At 45.7% G+C, this 20,590-nt stretch overlaps 1 protein-coding gene across 2 annotated transcripts in view; it reads right to left on the bottom strand.

Moving 5' to 3' along the window:
• The window catches only part of LOC142571541 (transmembrane protein 98-like), a 30,662-nt gene extending 22,527 nt beyond the window's left edge, over nt 1–8,135 (bottom strand). Inside the window, exons 1-2 of one of the 2 annotated variants that reach the window (XM_075679979.1) lie at nt 7,957–8,135; nt 2,620–2,786 (exon numbers count right to left, since the gene is read on the bottom strand). In XM_075679979.1, the coding sequence (XP_075536094.1) occupies nt 2,620–2,756 (137 nt within the window). In that variant the 5' untranslated portion in view covers nt 2,757–2,786; nt 7,957–8,135. The remainder of the gene's footprint in view (nt 1–2,619; nt 2,787–7,956) is intronic. The other variant, XM_075679980.1, reaches the window with a different exon arrangement.
• Between the last annotated feature and the right edge of the window lie 12,455 nt (nt 8,136–20,590).

Genomic DNA, 20,590 nt, shown 5'->3' with positions numbered 1-20,590 from the left:
CACATTTTCTGACTGGAGAGGTGGTCCTTTATTAGTTCTCCAACTGCGTTATGGAGACCCATACGAAGAAGGCTGTCTGTGGACATGCTCATAGGGAGACCAAGGGCTTGCTTTGTGGTTTTTTGAATGAGTGTGCTTACTTTGTCAGTTTTTGTCAGTACCACATGTGGCGCTGCATACGTCACCTGAGAGAGGATGAAGGCTCGAACGAGGCGGATGGTGTCATTCTCTTTTATGCCTTGGTGTGCGTTTGTTATTCTACAAATCATGTGTAAGACCTGCTGCGTTGTCCTGATGAGGCTTTGGAGCATCTGATTGCATTTTGCACCAGCTTGTACAAGGAGTCCAAGGATTCTGAGGGTTTTGCAGGGCTTTATAACCTGTCCCTCTAGGATGATCTGTATGCTGTCTTCATCCTTCTAGGTGCGACGCCGCCAGACCACAAGAAGTTCCAACTTCTGAGGTGAGCAGACAAGTCCGCTCTCCTTCGCATATTTGTTTACCGTGTCTGCTGCCAGTTGCAAGGTGTCTTGTAGGCCACCTAGCGAGTCTGTACCCGTCCACAGGGTCACATCATCTGCATATAGTGCATGGCATAGGTTGGGTATGCTCCCCAGCTGCCCCGGGAGACCCAGGAGCGTGATGCTAAAAAAAAGCGGGGAGAGAACCGAGCCTTGGGGAGTGCCTCTGCTTCCGAGTGTGATGGAGTCAGAGGCTATATCCCCGATTTTGACTATGGCTGTGTGGTGAGATAGAATACGAACAACGTAATTGTATGTTCTCTCCCCACATCCTGTGTTGTTGAGGCATGTGATAACGTGTGCCACGTTATCACATGCCCCCTTCAGGTTTAGCGCGAGAATGGCCCATGCTGAGTGGCATGTGGCAGGGACGAGTATCTCCTCCTCCAATTGAATTTGTACATCCTGGGTCCTGAGATATTGTCTTAAGCCAAACATGGTGTCCGGCATTTGCTGGGTTCCACCCAGGTGGTGTTGGAGGAGTTTGAGTACTAGTCTTTCCATGACCTTGCCTATGCAAGATGTGAGGGATATCAGCCGCAGCTTTTCAATGTGCGGGGACTTGCCCGGTTTTGGAATGAAGCATACTTCGGCTGTTTTACATTGTTGCAGAAGTTTGCTTGATGTCCAAAAGTCACTGAAGTGGTCTAGAAGCGCCTATAGGGCCTGATCTTTGAGGTTTGGCAAGAGTTGGTAAGTAACCTGGTCGGGCTGGGAGCACTGCTTTGCCTGCTTTCATCATTGGCTGCACGGAGTTCGTATGGCTGTATCGGCTTGTAAAGCACAGTATTGGTTTGTCCTGTGTATAGCAATGGCTGGGAGTTTTGTCCGATGTGGAGGTACTTGTTTTCAAGGTCGTGAAGGAGCTGGTCTAGGGTTCCCTGATAGGCGCTGAGGGTGCAAACCATGTTACAGCAGGACTTGCCTTTACTGCTGAATGGATAAATTTTACCATATTTAACAGCAACGTACCGTGACACAAGTCAAGAGATGTGACATGTCTGCTGTGTAGTCTGGATACCTGTGTTTACTCTCCAGTACAGGTTATGGCGCCTTCTCGCAAGGGACAAACCTGAAGAAGCGATTCGTAGGGCTATGAGGGTAGCTGCAACCAGGCAACATCGAGCCCAGCAGTCCGCTGTGCAGAGAGCAGGACAAGAGGCAGCTTGCCGTTGACACCGGGTGGACAGTTCAGATCGTTCTTGTGAAAATGAGGCGAAGATACTTCGCCGTGAAGTGTAGTGTAGTGCCGAAAAGGGAGCTCCTATGTAGCCGCTCCTCCAGCTTACGCTGTGACTGTGTTGCGTGTGCCACGCAGGCCTATAATTTTTTTGCATAGTTTTCGGTTATGCGTTTGCCTCTTCCACATTATACTGAGGCTGTGGCAGGCCTTCCATAGGTGCAGGAGCCTCAGGTACACGTGAGGGGTGTTATATGTGATTGCGATGATCTGGGTGCGGATCTTTAGGTCTTGGATAATTTCTTTAGTCCAATCATCGTATAAGGCACCATGATTCCTCCCGCGGTATGTTCGGGCTTTCTGTAAGTGATCCCAGTTGGTGATGTGGACTGACCCGACATGGGCCTTGTAGCTTCTGGCATTGATGCTGAGCTGGATGAGGTCGTGGTCGAAGCCCAGGTTAGTTTGGGTGTTTGTCCGCAATACGTCGAGTGGTCCTGCAAGCAGCGCAAGGTCTGGGCTAGTGTTTTGCAACGTGCTGGTGCCAATCCTGGTGGATATATGGGATTCGTTCAGAAGGGTGAGGTGGTTTTGGTCGATAGCGGTGATTATTTCCTTGCCTCTTTGGGTATTATGTTTGTTGCTCCACATCTGGTGGGGTGCTACATACCTTCCCATCTTTGGAGATCAGGGGGTCAGATCCATCATACTATAGCCTTACAATTTAACCTTTGTAAATATAACTTATGAAGGCAAAAATAAAGCATACTTATTTCCTGGCATTTCATGTCTTCATTGCCTGTTACTAAAAATTTAGCCCCCAGTTCCTCTCATTATTCTTGCTTTTAGCTATACTTGTGCCCTGCCTGTCAAACTTATTAGAGCAATGAGCAGCCTTACCAAAGCCCAATGACTCACCGTGAGTCCTGTAGTTGACGACTGAGGTGGTCTTTATTGGAGCAGTATCGATGCCGGCATACCACGATCAGGGCAACCAGGGAGCTGACAAACACCACTGCTAACACACTGATGGCTACCGCTACCACGGCATCCATGATGGCACAACTGGACCCATCAAGGCAACTCTGGAAAAACATCAAGCAAGATTGCATGACTCTGCGCATGCACACAACATGATGCACTCCTAATGGTAAGGACCGTAAAGAAAAAAAATTAGGTCCAGTCTGCTGCAGGTTTGTTGCAAACACATTCAAATAGCTAGGAATTCAAGACTGTCTCCTACCAAATAATATATTTATTAAAACTAGTGTGCGAAAATGGAATGAAAACAAAAACGAACAAAAATAAGCCAATATTTTTTTTGTCGGAATGAAAATGTAACCGAAACATTATTTATTATTTTGATTTGGACGGAAACCAAAATATTTTTTATTGGTTTTCTGTTCAATGGGAAAGTCGGCAATCCTAAACAAGCGACGTCACGCAACGAAAGCATTGGCATGCATTTCGGTATTTTCCTTCCTCCATGATTTCAGGGCTGGCTCCGCATTAGCGCATATCTCAGGCAGCGATAGTGCGAGTGATAGCCAGTCAAGCACTCCACTAAACTAAGCCTGTCGTTCGGTGCACTAGCAGATTAGCACCATAGCAAAACCCAGGGCTAGCGTGCTGAAGAGCTTATCGTTTTGTTTTCTACGGGTACAATGCTTTGTTCTCTATGTTTTATTCGTTTAAATTCATTTTATCGGAACAGTGGTCTCACATTTCAGTGAGTACTTTCGATGATGTGCTGCTTCTGAGGTCATGCTCAGTGCCATGACCCTGAGTTGTGAATTCTGAGACCATGCTCAGAACTCAAGGCACTGAGCGTGATCTTAGAATTCATAATTAAATTATTCAGAGCAATAAATACTATGTCTGTATCGTTACTCCACTTCGAAAATTTTTTCATGCAGACAAAAACCGTTATGAACTGTTCCAGATCACCTTTATTTCCGTTCAGGAGCAGAACCGGAGCAGAATTATTTTCAATGGAACGAAACTAAAACCAGAACAAAAACATTTCGCTTGGACACCTTGATTAAAATGTAACATTTCAGAGCCACCTTGGCTCTTTCCACAGGGGTAATTAACAGTAAATTGTGGTGGGGCCCAGATTTCTTAAATGTCTTTGATAATAGATTTTTTTTTTACATTTTAGAAAAGCTGTACCCTGCCAACATCACCAGTTAAACCTTGAGGAAGAAGACGAGGTGGCTTTGAAATATCAGGTTTTAATAAATCCACAATTTGGTTGGAGACATCCTTAAGATCCTAATCCATTAGCCCAACCAGCGAGGTAATTCCGTCAAAATGTTTGACTTCCAGTGATTTAATGGCTGTATGTGTGTAGTTTTGAAAGATGTGAAACGGCTTAAAGATGCTTCTTGAATATGTTTACATATAGTTTATCCATCAAGGTGACAGTGTTGCTATACCCTCAAATTGTGCACATGATTTGTGGAAGTGAGGCTCTCTTAAGTGACCCTCTCACTGCCAGTCTCCAATAACCTGCAGTGGATGCATACATAAAATACCTGACATATAAGAGTTTAAAGAGAACTGATTTCTGTACAACCTAAATATCATTTATGCAAAGATCGCAGTACAGTTGACATATGACTGTTAAAAAAACACCATGTGGCTAATACGATTAAGGGTAATTAGCAATAGTCGTTGGCATTTATAACAACAGGTTGGCAAAGAATCCTAACTTAGTGTACCAATACCAATATGCAGGTTTAATTCATCCTAACTTTTCAATGAATGTGGGATGGGGGACCACTAGCCCATCTTCATGTGGCTCTGGTTGTTTCATTTGCACTTTGCAGAGCAGCTGAACTTGGTTGTCTCATTTTACCTTGCATCTTAACTACACCACATATTTTTCAGTCATTTAGTCTCAATGAATCTGTGCAAAAACACAAATTCAGCAAATAATAAGCACTTCACAGCCACAAATGCCTGCAAATTTTGCTTCCATGAATTGCTCATTTTACAGTCCCACATGGGAGCTATCAGATAAAAAGAAGAACACAATGCCTGCCAAACAACATTTGCTTATTCTTCATACATCTCTGTGACAGGAGCTCTTCTGTCTTTCTTTGTCCTCACTATACTTTAGAATAGACCAGAAAAAGAAAATGTAAGAAAGACATGTGCCTTTATGTGGAAGCAAACCAGGGAAAGGCAGCGTCAACAGTTGAGGGCAGTATTCTTGACCAATCACTTTATGACATAGCAACATTCGTTTAGCAGGGGGCTGCACAACAAATGGCCTGCAAGCAGATTTCTAGTGGTCTGCAGCAGAGTTAAGGTTTCTATGGTGTGCTGAAGCTACAGTCAGAACATATCCACATGATCAGAAAAACACAATTCTGTCACTAAAAGAAAAGCCACTGACACATGTTGATGCAATGTTGACACAATATCACAAGAACCGTTGGCGACATCAGGCACATTTAAAAAGTTCACAGTCACTTTGCGATGAAGGCGAACGCCTGCACACTCACAAGATATTCATTAAATGACTTGACATTCTCATTCACATACGTTGTTACTTCCCATTAGTTTTCTCCCACCTAAAGTTGTGGGTTCGAGTGCCTTAATTAACTCTATCTTGCATTAATTAACCCTACCTTAATTAATGGTGCCTTAGTTTTTCTTAACACCCAAGGCTGTGGGTTTGACCATTAATGATGGCACCATCAATTTCGGAGCCATTAAATTTTGTTCCTGCAAAAGGCTGAAGGTTCGACTTCTGCCAAAGGTCAAACTGTCTTCATTAACTTTGCCTTAATTAAAACCAAAGGTCCAGGGTCTGACTCCCACCAAAGGTTGTGGGTGTGAGTGTGTTAATTAAATATATCTTAACTAATGGTGCCTTAATTAACATGAAAGGTCATGGGTTCATCTCCAACGAATGGTCATGAGTTCGACCATCAATGGTGGTGACATCAATTTTGGTGCCACTGAATTTTGGTCCCATGAAAGGTTGTGGGTTCGAGTGTTTTAATTAACTTTGCCTTCATTAGCACGAAAGGTGTGCATTCAACTCCCTTTAAAGGTTATGGGTAAGAGTCCCACCAATGGTCGTGGGTGGCACCGTCAATTTTGGTGCCATTAAATTTTGGTGCCATAATGCCGGATGGTAAATTTTTCTATAACAACAGACAATGAATTTTTCAACCCATGAAGCACTTAAGGCTTTCGTCTTAATAAATAAGCTGTGAGAGCATAAGATGGCTAGTTGGGAGCAGATAGAAAAGGCACACAACCATCCGATATATTTCTCAAGTTACCAGGCAAACAAAGCATTATTACCTTAGCATCCATAATTTAATTGAACATGTGCTTTCTAATAGGCTTGTTTTGAATTAGTGTGGATGGTAGCACCTGCAAACAGATACTTTTGCTTGGAGTGTTCACATTGTTTTTCCAACTTGACAAATATTTGCTTATGTTACGGCCCGCTGGGAGCAGGCGTATCAGTGAAGGTTATTTTGATCTATTAAATTGCTGCCAACAATGTCATCTGAGGATTTATACTAGAAAAACACAAATGAGATGCTGCTCTTCGACACATTTTAAGGAGCCCGTAATTAGGTGACCAGAACATGACAGGCCAATGTTTTGACATGACACCAGCCTGACTTGTATTAGTATTACGTAGCAGACATAAACACTTTTCATCCAGTCGAATGGTGAAGTTGCAACGTTTTCATTCTGTATCATCTTCTAAAACTGAAATGTTGATGCTGCCTTTCTCAACAATTTCTGGCATCTGGTGTTTTTAATTTGATTATGAGAATTCATGCACCTGACAAAATCTTCAGTATACATAGAAAACCTTTTAGTAGAATTCCAACAGCATTTATTTCATGTCTTTCGAATGAACAAGGCGACCATCTGTTTTGTGGCCCTATCTCAGCGATGCTAGAAGACTGTGACTGTACAGAGCAGCTAGAGCTGCATTCACCTGCAATGCACTGAATGAGCCACATCAGTTCATATTATATATTTACTGTACTCGTGCAATAAAAATAAAAGTTGGAAGGAAAATAATGTAAAAAGTAATAGATTACTTTTTAGTAATTCCTCAGTTACTTTCGTGGAACAGCAACAGATACCTTAATTAATTAAATTTTTAATTGAATTACCTGTAATTATATTTTTTCTGTTACATGTACAAGTGTGTTTAGCAATGACAAAAGAATAGTTTTTTTTAAAAATCATAATGCTAATTATGAGGACTCAAAAGGCAATGCACAAGTCATACTACAACTTTGGTTTACTTTCAGTAGTCTGCAGCACCTTGGATTAAAATTATATAAATTTGGCACGTTTACAAAACTTGGCACGTTTATCATAATTAGTGAGTGAAAGGGCCTAAACTGCGACCCGTGTAAATTCCAGAGAAGTTGGTTTTGGCCCTCGCTGGTTTTGAGTGGTGCAGCCCTGGATTAGTTGATCACTGACAGCATCGTTCCTCGAGCGGCAGTGCATTCTGTGAGTTTCTCGGCTGAACCTTCACATGAGATCGCAGTAGCGCAGGTGGCGGAGCAATACAGTAATCTGTGACCGATCATGCAAATAAAATTAACAAGGAGAATAAAGGGAACTGCAGGAAGTGGAACACAGCATTACGTTATAACACATTTGCACGCATAGTACTTAAAAAGATTACGCAATGGGCAAGGTTTACAAGGGATGTGCACGCGGTCATTTATAAACCTTTCGTTATCTATATTATCATCGTCAACTGGGTTATCAGCCTGTCGAACGAAAGGACTGTAGCTCCGTCGTCGCATATAAGTCTGAAGCAACGAGTTTAGCGTGCCGTGGCATCATACCACCCGCTCCAGTTTTACGAACGCATCTCAAGCCAGCGATGTCAACTAGGAAAACTTTGCCAAGACCTCGTATGTAAAACTTGTGCAACATTATAAACAGTGAGAACAATTACCAATAATATAACAGAACTCTGCGGACGACGGAAACGAATGTGCTGTTTAGTAAGCAATGCCGCACGGAGATCATCCTTGAAAAACCGGTTGATTTCACGCAGGTTGAATAGATCTATTCCAAGCATTATAGAGGCATAATATTGACACCATTATGTGCTCACTTATGATAGTTTTGAGTAATGACTAGCTCGAGTTGAGTTGTCACGATTACCGCAGCCTTATTTTCATTCCCGACGCACGCCGTGTATACGAGAAGCCATAGCGCAACAGGTCTTAAAGTTTTGCGTACTTGCCAAAAAATAAAGTTGACAGTCACATGTCAGGACTCGAAACAGCAACTCGATTTAGGGCCGACTTCAGTCCACTTAGTATCAACACAATAACAAGAGTTCTCACACTGGAGTTCATTCACATCACAGGTAAAGCAACAATTTACTGCCAGGGCTACCCGCGAGTCCGTTGCCTCACACCCCCAAAACAGGATTCACGTATGCCGTCGACGCTTCGTTTTGCCGGCGCTGCTATTCATACACTTTCGATTTCATGTGCGGCTTATGCATGGTTATAAAGTTTGTATTATCGTGAATGAAAGTTTACACTATAAACTGGTCTCCGCACGCTCATTTTCCGATCTTTCAAAGCACTGTTTACTAGAATAAAATGTTGCTAAGTAATTTTATTTGTTCATGGCACGTCTACTTGAATAATCAAAAACGTGCTCTTCTGAGCGCCCGGCTGCTTTCACACTATATGACCAACATTTAACAAAGAAAAATAAAGGAGAGCTTGAAACAAAAATTTGGAAGTGATGGGGTGAGGGTACAGTGATTATAAAAACCCTAGATTTTCTGCCTTTTTTTAAGTAGCGACAACTGCGTGCGTTGGCCTCCATGTTCTTCCTAGCCTCACGAAGCCATTAATGCAAGAAGCGGCGTATACGCGTAAATAGCATTCGACTGTCAACGGCCGCTACTGCACCTCATGAGTCAAATACAAGTTTGAGGCATGGGGCCAGACATTCAAATACGAACCTAAAAGCGGCTTAGTATTGTGAACCGTACTTACCGATGATGCCCGCTTTCAACTCATCATTACAGCGACGCCTGCCGCATTTGACACCAGAGAACTCTTCGCACAAGAAAAAGACAAAAAAGATAAACACGCGGAGAAACACTGCGTACTCACTATAGTGCGTCTCCAGCCTGCCCGTAAGCTTGCTCGCAGCAGCGTGCAAGTGACTGCGGGGGGAACAGCGTTAGGAAGAAAAATGGCTGCAATGATCGAGATTCGTCGGCGGTGCTTCAAACCTTGTCGCTACTTTAAAAAAAAAACGCAAAAAAATATCTAGGGACCAAAGGGACACTAAAGAGAAAAATTATTTCTTCTGTATCAGTAAATTACCTTTTTACGACGCCAAAAACACCACTCTTACCACCATAAGACGCCTGGTAAGCCAGAAAAATCGCAAGAACCTCCTTGAAGTTCCCGCACCTGGTCGCTTTGAAGTCATGGATTTTGATGGCATCTTCTAGGGCCTACTTAAGTATATAGCGGTACAGATTGACTACATTGTGTTCTAAATGAACCAAATATTTCTCTGTGAGTGACTACGCGGACAGCAGTTGCTATGGGGCTACGCCGATACATGCAGCTGTAACATCACCCGCGCAGACAGACAACATATCGTAGATGTCTCTTGGTACATTTCTGCTGCCACTGAAAGAAGTTATACCTCCTATATGCTTATTGTTAACATAAAGTGAGGAGGAGAAGGAGGAGGAGGAGCTGAACTCGCCTGACTATTGTTTCGTAGTTGTTGCCATGAATGATCGTGGCGCAACTGGCCATGAACAGCGCGTTAAGAGAAACAGGCAGCAATTGTGGAATTAACAAATCGGAAATTACCAATGCAGATAAAAATTCCAGTGTGCGGAAGGAGTAGTAAAAGATAAGACCAACGCAAAAGCTAGAATTTAAAAAGAATCAATTCAGTAGGGTAATCGAGTGGATTCTAATCTGGGTATATTAAAGCGAAACTTTGTTACCGTGCCTGCTGGCTGGCTGGGTTCTGCTGCTGTCTTGCCGAATAGCGCCCATTTAAACATAATAAATTTAATTTTGTGCCCGACAATAGGATGGAACCTCGACCCCCAGCGCAGCACGATGCTCTAACCATTAGGCCACAATCGCACGCATACTTCCATCGTGCCAGCGCCAACTAACTCTGCCAACTCCACCTTCAGAAATACAATACTTTCCAAACTACCACCCAACCAGCGTTCCGGCAGCTGGGAGGAGTGGACCACTTCCCCACGAAAGTTTGAAAAACCTCGGTGGCCGCTCCTGGTGCAGCATGTCAAGAACATGCTGGGCCAGGAGGCATGGTCCTACCGGGAGGCCCGGAATGGGTCCTTGTAGTTCCTTTGGGACTTATAATTTTTTTAATGCGAGAGCATGCGTTATATGCCACATGAAGCGGGAAATCCGGCGTTATCATCCGATGGAAAAAAAGCCCACGTGACCAAGTGATGCCGTTGCGTTCCCGCCGCTGGACCTTGTGGGGATGCGCGGCTCACGCGTCCCCTGATATGCTGTTTTCCCGCACGGCTCGCGTGGCCTGGCGCCCGCGGCGGTCGGAGTGGTACAAGCGCGGTGCGAGAGATGGCGCGAGTGTCGCGCCGCGGCGGAGTTACTCGGGCGCCGAGAGAGAAGGCGCTCGCTCTGGGATTTGGGACAGCAAGCGGGATGGACGTGCCGTGCCGCGCGTGCGCCGGCCCATACTTCTGCGAGACCGTCTCGCGTGGCCGCCTTGGAATGCGCCACCCTTCGCATGACAGTACGCGCGAACGACCAGGCGTTGGGATCCAGCATGGGGCGAACATATTCGCTCGCTATGCGGTCGCGATAAGTCGGACTTCTAGATTTGTCGCGCGCCCATCGGCATGTTTTGTGGATAGCAACTCGGCTAGCAGGCATTGATCTATGAAAGGTGCAATAAATGCCCTTGTGATTGTTTGCACTACTGTGTTATCGCTCCTTTGTCCCATGAGCACGGAGGAGAACCCCACAACCTGCTGCGGCTCGCACTGCGAAATGGCACGGTGAATAGATAGCCACTACGCCGTGGCTCACACCCAAAAAATCGACCTGGCCCACTCCCAAAATTGTATTAAGGTGGATTAACATTGGTGCAAATTAGAGCAAGGTGAATTACGGTGGGTTAAAGTGCAGTTTTAATTTAAGGTGACCACTTAGACCAGTTCTTATGCTTTCGCATTCAAATCCCATAAGGATGCTTAGGTGACTGCCAACTTTCTCTCTCTCTCTCTCTCTTTGGGATGAAATCGCCACGCGTTGATGACGATTTCCACACTATGGCACATACCCTCAACGGAAGATTGGCCCAAAGGCGGTTGGTACATTCAAAATAAATGAGAATAAATTATTAAATACAAGCCAATGTAAAAAGTTGTCGCATTGCGTATATCACGGGTGTGCGAGAGCAAATACACTCGCGCCAGTTTCCTTTACACTCTTAAAGGTGATTGTTGTGGGACAAAATGAGCCCCAAAGGGTGTAAATGTTTAAAGAGTGTGTACACTCCTAAAAAATTAAGCCCTTATATCGTCATCTGCCTTGCTTGTGTTTCCTTTCTTGAAAACTCAGCGCTCGCTACTTTCCTTTGGAGAATACTGTGTCACGCTGATAACGCGCACACTCCGAAAACAGTTGCACCCTTTGTGGTGTATATATTGCCACACAACGATAATCGTCATCTGTCTTGCCCGCGTTTCCTTTAAGCTGCGATCCCGGTACTTCCAAGTCACGAACGGCACGCGTGTTATCAGCATGACAGAGCATTCTCGATAGGAAAGTAAGGAGCGCAGCGTTTTCAAGAAAGGAAACGCAAGCAAGACAGATGACGATTATTTTTGCGTGGCAAATATACACCATAAAGGGTGCAACTGTTTTAGAGTGCAAGCCTTTCGTGACTTGGAAGTACCGGGTTCGCAGCGGTACAGAAAGGAAATGCAAGCAAGGCCGATGATGATTATTGTTGTGGGACAAATACACTCCCCAAAGAGTGTAAAATGTTTTAAGAGTGTGTATGCCCCAAAGACGCAGGAATAAATTGGACAAATTTCTATAGTGCTTCATTAGCTGCTTCATGGAAGCTTCGCTTCACACAAATTCCAAAATGTGCGTTGAATCTGCAATTTTTATTTTCTTTTGTCTTTTGGTTTCAGTCAAAAATTGATAACTTCAATTTCTCTCATTATTTTGGGGTGACCAGCAGTTTTCTTGGCCCATATACGCCATAGTGTGTATGAGCCAGCGATCACGTCTATTTCGCGCTTCTCTTGCACATATTTGTGTATGCCTCAGATTAATGGTCAATTATTGGTCCCATATGCCGTGGGTACGTGCCAAAGTTGAGGATAGATCTGTTTTTCTTTCAAGTGAATAATCTAAGCGATTTTGCAGCAAATGAAGTTATACACCTGGAACCTAGCATCCCTTTTCTGGTTTCGCAGTTTCGATTGTTAGCTAGCTGTACAATCATTTTGAAGGCTATATGAATCCCCTATAAAGCGTTAAAAAATTCTTATCTCCCAGCCAGATATCTTTCTTTTCTTTTTTTGGGGGGGGGGGGGTTGTGCTGGCCGTGATTCCACAAACCTCAAATTATTTTTATGCAAGCTCTTCTAGATAATTAGTTCGAATTCGTGAGGTGACTTTTGTTTGTTCCAACACCGATTTCATTAAAGTTCAGTTTGATATTTTCCCCCAATAAAAAAGGCAATATCTTACCGCATGCTAAGCTCTACCTCGAATTATTACTTTTCGCACATACAGATCAAGTCATTTATTGCCACTGACGCTTCCCAATAGGAAGAAAAGTATGGAATTGGAATATTTTCTCCTATTCTCGATTGGTCGTTTTTTTCTTCGCCTCCCAGACTCCGTACCGATCCTTCTAGCGGAATTTTTTAGCTGTAATTCTCTGTAAACTAAACTAATCATCACCTTTCAGAGCGGTCGTGACTGATTATCTGTCTCTGTGCTCCTCCCTTACTGCTTCTGATGACTCTCAAGTTTGGCGAGCTGTCAAATCGTTAGCGCCCCCTCATTTAGCTTTGATTAGATTGGTTTGGGTATCAGGACATAAAGGCATATTTCTACATGAAATGGCAGGTTCGTTGGCGAAAGCATCCCTGAATGGCCCAGTCACTGAAATCCCACCGGCATCAGATTTCATCATAGGGGCTAGATTTTGGAGGCAAATTACGGTGCTTGTGTTTCACGCCTCTTCTTTACGAAACTCCTCCGATTTTCAGCACCTGTCGCATTATTGGAATAGAAAACTCTGTCAAACGCCAGCACTTGAAGTCGCAATCACTAGTCTACGCTGCCGAATTCCGCTTCAAACTTTTTATCTACACAAAACTGGTCTGGCTCCCTCAATGAACTGTACCTCTTGCGGGGAACATGAAACAATATACCATTTTCTCATTGATTATCAAAAATATTCTGAAATGCGAAAAAGAACATTAGAAACACCGTTCTGCCTTCTTAGGTTAGACTTAAATGTTCAAAATTCACTATCATCGGGTGCCTCGGCCCTTGGGCACAGCGACAGGAAGGTTGGCGATGCAATCCAGGATTTTATTGCACGGTCAGAAATATTTAGACTATAAAATCAAAACAGCGTTTCGTCATATTCCTACAACATCAATTGGATTAGCTGTATTTTCGCCTGCATTTATTCATTCAGTCTACTAAAATCAATAGCTAGAATCCACCTATTATTTCCCATATACCTATTCGCAAAGGTTGTTTGCATTATTTTATAATTCATTTTTCTTATTGTTATGTTGAACTACCCGGTTCTTGGCCAATCCCCCAGAGTGGGTACATGCCACTAACGCCTAGGGGGCTCTGCACCTACTGGAGCACATGCGGGCAACCGCCGGAACTAGCGCTGACATGCCAGCACGCTAGCACGCATACAGGCTAGCATGCATTGCAGCGAGCAGCAGCTGAACCGTCGCCCGGCCGCCAAGCCGTTCAGCGTGGTCTTTTTCGTCTGGGTGCTGCTGTCCACAGCCCTCGTCATACTCGTCGTGCCCGCCGGATTGCTAGGCGTGTTCCTCTTTCGCGAGAAGAAGCCCGCGTGAACAGTGAGTGATGCCCGCGACATTTGTTGACGCGTTTGTTGCTCAAAACGGCGTATATCTTCGCGTCGGCGGAGATGAATCATTCGAGCACTGGAGATTATAAGCCAAGTGGCAGGTCAGAACGGTTTATATAGCGCGGGTGAAACGGTGTTGGCGAGGATGGCGGCTTAGAAATGTTGAAAAAATCGATAACGAATTAGAAAAAAAAAACAAAAAAGAAAGAAAAAGAAGCAATGTGCTTTTTTGCGATGACATGACCAGAACCTTTCATTGTGCTTTTCGCATGGGGGGATCGGAGGTGGGTAAGCGCCCCGGCCATCTCTTGGGGTTAATGCATGCGTTCGCACAAAGGCATGGCGTGCAAGGCACCGCTATGCCGCCTTTTGTGGAGCTCCCTCCCCTCTCTTGGACCGCGCTGGAAGAGGCGCTGTTCTTTTGTGCTCGCAGCAAGAAAGGATTGACGTCAAGAGCGGCCTGTCTCCAGGTGCGTGCATCCCTCGCGGGGAGGCTGGGAACCGGGAGCAGTGGCTGAGGTCACACCGCTGCTTTTTCTGCAACCGTTGGACATGTTCGGACCTGCCTATCCGATCGCCCAGACGCACTTATTGGGACACGTACCCCGCAAGGGCTGTACTGACTCCGGAGGCTAAAAAAGAAAGAAACAAGTGTAGAACGATCAACGACGCGTAAAAACGAGACAGGATAAATTAAACCCACTGCCAGGTAAAGGCACCGTGTATCATTCTGTAATGAGTGTGGCATCGGGAATAGATAAATGATGTACTTGTGCCATTATTTATCGTAGCATCGCAGTTGAAATAAGCTCAGTTTGGTAGATCCATATTAGAGAGAAAGATAGATCGGTCATCATGATTACTATGAGTGCCTTTGAGATAACCGGCACTTGCGGTTAAAGGACAATTTCCTCGGCGTCGCCAGGACTACGAGGCAAGTTACTGCCGAACCATTTGTGACAGCAGCGCAACTGTATTAGGTACAGACACAAGATAATGATGACTCACACAGCAGCGGTGGTCATGTGGTCACGTGCACGCTGGACAATCAGGTGGATGCCTTAAAATTAGGCGATGGTTTCTGAATCCGCAGTTGTTTTCAGTCTATGCGAAAGTTACAAACACTTTGCTGGAGGGTCGAGGGAGAAGATGAAATACGAGTGTAAGATCGCTTTGCTATTGGCAAATGAGTCTAACACAGCCATCGATTACCAAGAGAGTTTGGAAGCGAACGCACGTCAGCTGCAACGGTATTGCTGTCTACATGGATATAGTTACGCCATGCAGTGTTGATTACGGCGTAGTGATATGCATAGAAGACACCATAAAAACACCAAGTGAAAAAGCTCTTGTGGTATTGTGTGCTATTTGGGGTGAGGATAGCGTCGAGCTCTCTCGGAAACGCAAATGACATGCTGTTCTGATGATGTGGACATGACTTCACTATTACACGCTTAGAGTTGTTCTAAGCGTGATGAGACTCAGTGATTCCTGTGAAGTAGACATCAGTTTTTGTCTCGGAATATTGATTTGCTCAATTAAGGCAAGCGAAGATCAGCCCGTGCCGGAGCGAGGTTTCTGGAGTCGTCACTTTCTGTCATGCATGTAGAGCCAAAGGTAAGGGCTGTTTCTAGTATTATGTGTGTTTCTTTAAAAGAAACTTATGTTATTTGTTGCAAATATTAACAGCCGTTTGTGCGATCCTAGCATGTCCTACTTAGCCGTACTTCGGCTAAGCCGAACCTCAATTTCTGGTCGCTTCTTCGAGTAGCCCACCGGCTTCATGGCAACGAGAAGTCCATGAATAGCTTATTGCGGGCATTGTGGGAGCATCATAGCATGCAGATATGCGCACGTGGCGTATACGTTGTACAATTTACACCGCGACCCATCGCGCCCGTCTCGGTAAAGTGCCGCCGTACAGCGGGGAATGACGCAATCTTGCGCGAGACGTGACATATCAACGCTGCACGTTGAAGACCTGTTGTTGCGAGCGGTCGGATCCAGTTCAGTTCGATGTAGGCTAGTTTTGTGCACAGTTTCGTGGTCGCTGTCACCTCCGCTTTTCAGAACGTCTTCAGACTCCCGCGCGATATGCCTTACATTCATTGCATTCGTTTAGCACCATAGCTCGGCGCACTCACTCGCACTCGTTTCAAAGGCGTGAGTGCGAGTGCGAGTGAGTGTGAATGGAGGTGAGTGCGAGCGTAAGTGAGCGCTTGTGAGTGTGAGTGAAGGTGAGCGTGAGCGTGACTGAGTGCGGGGACTGGAAAACTTATGGTGAGTGGGTGCGAGTGAGTACTCTCCCACACTGCCGACTTATGGTTGAAGTTGGCGGCCGCTCGAAGTCATGAAGTTGTTTAAATATAAAGCGTTAGTAATTGAAGGAGCAAGTTCATTACGTTCCCTAATTGTTTTAAGGAAATATGAATATTTAAAGCAATTTGAGTTAAAGGTCTATTCATTAGATGTTCTAGAGTGCTTACGGCGTGTTGACCTGGAACGATTCAAAGAACTTAGTGCGGATGTGTCAATGGTTTTATCACCATGAATAAATTGAAACAAAAACTTTAATCGTGCTATTGCTTTGCCCTACTTTGCAGTGTTATTAAACCGGCACTTTTTTAATAATTCATTCGATGAATCCATTAACTTGTATTTATTATAAATGAACCTTATTCTATTCCTCTGCACCCCCTCTTATGAGTTCTTTTGTGCACATAAATCAAACAATACATGCGTACTCCAGCATTGGTCGAACAAGCATATTGTAGGCCAGCAGATTTGGATCTGCTGGCGCAAGACGAAGGCGTTTTCTTAGAAGATGGGTCGCTTTGATGCTCAGCATATACATTGATTTCCACTTAAGGTTATGTTGTTAACATAGGTCTCCCATCGGAGAGCCCGGGTTAAAGTGACACCTAAATATTTACCCTGAAATACACACGTGAGAGGTGTGTCATTAATAATGTAAGTAAAATAAGACATCTGTTTCTTTCTACTTACCGTTAGCATTAGTTATCTTTGGGCATTTAGAGTCATCTGTCACTCCTGACACCAAGAAAAGGTAGAATATTGTACATGGTGATGATCATTACAATTAATTTCGCGATACAAAAAAGAATCTTCAGCGAATAGACGGATGTTGCCATGTAATCGGGAAGACAAATTGTTTACGTATATTAAACATAAAACTGGGCCCAAAACACTGCCTTCTCGCACTCCAGATGCAATAGGTGCTAAACTGGAAGCTTCGGTCTGAATATACACGAATTGTGAGCGGCAGAGGGCAGCACACTCACTCACATTCACTCGCACTCATATAAAAGGCGTGAGTGCGAGCGAGTGCCAATGAGTGTGAGCGGAGGTTAGTGTGTGTGAGTGTCAGTCAGTGTGAGTGTCAGTCAGTGTGAGTGTAATTGAGTGCGAGAGAGCGCGAGTTCGAGTGAGTGCCACTGAGTGTAAGTGGAGGTGAGTGCGAGTGTGAGTGAGCGCCAGCGAGTGTGAGTGGAGGTGAGTGCGAGTTCGAGTAACTGCCAGTGAGTGTGAGTGAGTGCGAGTGAGTGTGAGTGGAGGTGAGTGCGAGTGCGAGTGCCAGTGATTGTGAGCGCAGGTGAGTGTGAGTGCGACTGAGTGCCAGTGAGTGCGAGCGTGAGTGGGCGCTTGTGAGTGGAGGTGAGCTTGAACGTGAGTGAGTGCGGGGCCTGGAAAAATTATGATGAGTGAGTGTGAGTGAGTATTCTCCCACACTGCCGACCTATGTTCAGCCCCATACGTGCAACGCCAAGTTCTTGTGTGTATTCATTCATGTGTTTGTTGTATTGCACGTATATAGCCCCGAACACTTTGCTTTGCAGCTACAGTTACTCTGCAGCCCAAGCGAGTTGCTTTTCCTCCTGACAGAATCGTCGGCCATATCTATGGGCCTCTCAACCGACTATCCGATCATGGGGACTAGTCTGATTTCGCGGTACACTGTTTTCTTTTCTCCCGAACTTGAGACTGTAGCGAATAGCGGTCTCGGTAACAATGCCACTCTTTCTGAGTAAAGGAGGCAAAAAAATTTTTTTGTTCTTCACTTTGCAGAATGGAATTCTTTTCTATAAATCAGTAGGGAAGCTTACGTACCTGTTTGCCTTGCCTCTTGTTTAACACAAGATGAACACGACACACCACTAGGCTAATTAAATTTTAACGACAGAAATAAAGTTCATAGGCGCAATCATAATAGCAAAACAAAAGGTAAACGATATATTGTCGCGTGGCCGTGACAGTGCACAGGCAGGCGCACATGGAATAGGCTGCGTAAACAAGTTTATTGAGCGAACTTATTGTGCTCTGCACTGCGGTCATCGACCGGAATCACGGCCGCTTGCGTCAGGCCACTAGATGCGCTCGCGTCGACGAGATAAATTCTAGAACCTGTCGGAATAATCTGTTAGCGCGCCTACAAAGTAATCCGCGACGGGCTCGTGTTTCTGGAAAGTGCTACTGTATACACACGTCCAATTATCGTGCGTTATCTGATAGCACGAGCACATTCTCGCGCGATAGCAGAACGTGATAAGTATAGGAAAGCACAAGGGAGAACGAATGCAACTCGCATGGCAACATGCTGATGCTGCTGCGAATATGATTCTCGCCCTCTTTACTTTTCTTCGTGGTCAATGATCGAAGAAAATGATTATTTTCGTAATATAATACAATACCCAGTGGCGTAGCCAGAAATTTTTTTCAGAGGGGAGAGGTGCACCCGCATGACAGGGCACAAGGAGGGGTAGGAAGCTGGGAGGGTCGCATATTAACAGATAAATTTCAGAGGGGACAGGGGGGGGGGGGTGCGTGTGCCACCCCCTGGCAATGTACAACACTGACAAGAACGACAGTTGTGCTGTCCGTTTGCCTTCCAGTTTTTCATATCCTACATCGCAGGTATATATATATATATATATATACAGTCGCGTTCAGTATGAGCTGCAACAGGTGCCCGTTGTCGAAGGGGCCTCAAGGCTGCAGAGCTGTGCCGACATATGAAAAATTGGTTTAATAAATGCAAGTGATTGGAACGGTGTTTACTTCCCCAAAACTTATAATTCCTACCTAAATGGCGAAGAGCATGATCGATTCTATCATGTCCATTAAAATCTCACGACACGTTCAGGGCGGTTGTCGCTCCCAGCCATGGCGGTGAAGCTGGTGAACACGAGGTCTCACGTTCGATCCCTACTGCGGCTGCCGCATTCCGATGGGAGCGGAAGGCAGAAACGCTCGTGCACCGTACATTGAGCGCACGTTAAAATACTCCGGGTGGTCAAATTAACACGGAGCCCTCATCTACGACACTGGTGTGCCGTCGCAGAAATGCCAAAGTCCTCTGCGATAAAAAAAAAAAAAAAGGCGCAGTGTCTCGAGTAAATCCGAACGGCGGCCCCACAGAGTGTCAGTCGCAGGTTTTACCACTCAGCCACTCCGTCAATGTTACAGCAGAGAAAAACACTGCGTCTGGAAAGCTCGGTCGCGGCGCTAGCTTCCATAACTGACGGATGCCACGCTGGAATAGGGGCGGGGATGTACAATCGTATAGCAGATTGAGTTTTACCCTCGCGCATTCACTGCAGCATCCACGTGGGAGCATTTTGCCGGTAGGGTAAAATTTTATCGCACGGCCAGGTACTCGTCCCTCCATACCAGTTTCAGACGGACGGAAAGGCAGTGGGAGCCTACTTGCGTGACTGTGAAAGAGAGCAACGATCACTCCAGCGATGGAAAAGACGTCGAGGTCCCGGCAGCCGACCTTGAGAATTTCGGCGCAACGGCTTCGACCTCGCACGGCGTCTTATCGAGGAATGCAACTTGCTCGGAGGTCTTTTCATCAGCCTTTGACGCGAGAATGCGTGCGGAAAATAGGCACTTCTGGATATTCCGCATTCAAGGGCCGCCTTCCTCCACATTCCGTTCTCTGTCCGAGGAAACGGCGAGGGTCTCTATAAAGAACGCTTCAAGAGGAGGAAGGGCTAGAGAAATAAACACCGCTTGGCTCCCGGAAGGAAAGCGATCAGCGAGCGCATTTCTATCAAGGCATAAAAAAAAAAAAAAAGCGAAGCCGCTATTCGAGAAACCGCGCCTTGAGTTCCGCGGTGTCCAGTGTTGTTAAAAGTCGACCATGAAAAGAGGGTGCCCCTTTGCGGGCGTCTTCGGAGCCGCCGAACGAGCCTGCTGACCCTGTAGCTGGAAAGACACGCCTTGGAGCCGACTGTCAGCCCCGAAGATTCCGGGCATGCCAGGCTCGCCGCCGTCAATGGGCACCGCACACCAGACCAGGCGCGTCAGCCGAAGCTGTGCCTGGCGGTTCTCCCTCCCTGCACTGCCGGCGTGAGTGTTATCTGCCGGTTTGTTTGGGGACTTTCGCTCTTTCCCCGCGGCGTGCTCCTGCCGCCGGCCGTGGTGCGCTGAACTTGCGTTGTTGCCTCCCCCGCGCTCTTCTCTTCCTTCTCGAGGCAGCAGTTTGAACATAGTGGTACTCGACGCATTCCTCGCGGCCGCCCCGCTCCCGGAGCCTCTTGGAAGACGGAACGACCCCCCGCGCGTACGCATAGCACCCCCCCCACGAGGGGGGAAGCCTCGTCGAAAAACCCGAATAGAGATCACGAGGAGAGAGACCCCCCTCTGGGAAAAAGAGAGCGGCGTGCGAAAAGGAAGGCATCCGTGTGATTCGGCGGCAAGCAAAGAA

The sequence above is a fragment of the Dermacentor variabilis genome, chromosome 2, assembly GCF_050947875.1.
Source record: "Dermacentor variabilis isolate Ectoservices chromosome 2, ASM5094787v1, whole genome shotgun sequence".
In the NCBI taxonomy this organism is placed as follows: domain Eukaryota; kingdom Metazoa; phylum Arthropoda; class Arachnida; order Ixodida; family Ixodidae; genus Dermacentor; species Dermacentor variabilis.
This window is presented reverse-complemented; position numbering and strand designations above follow the sequence as displayed.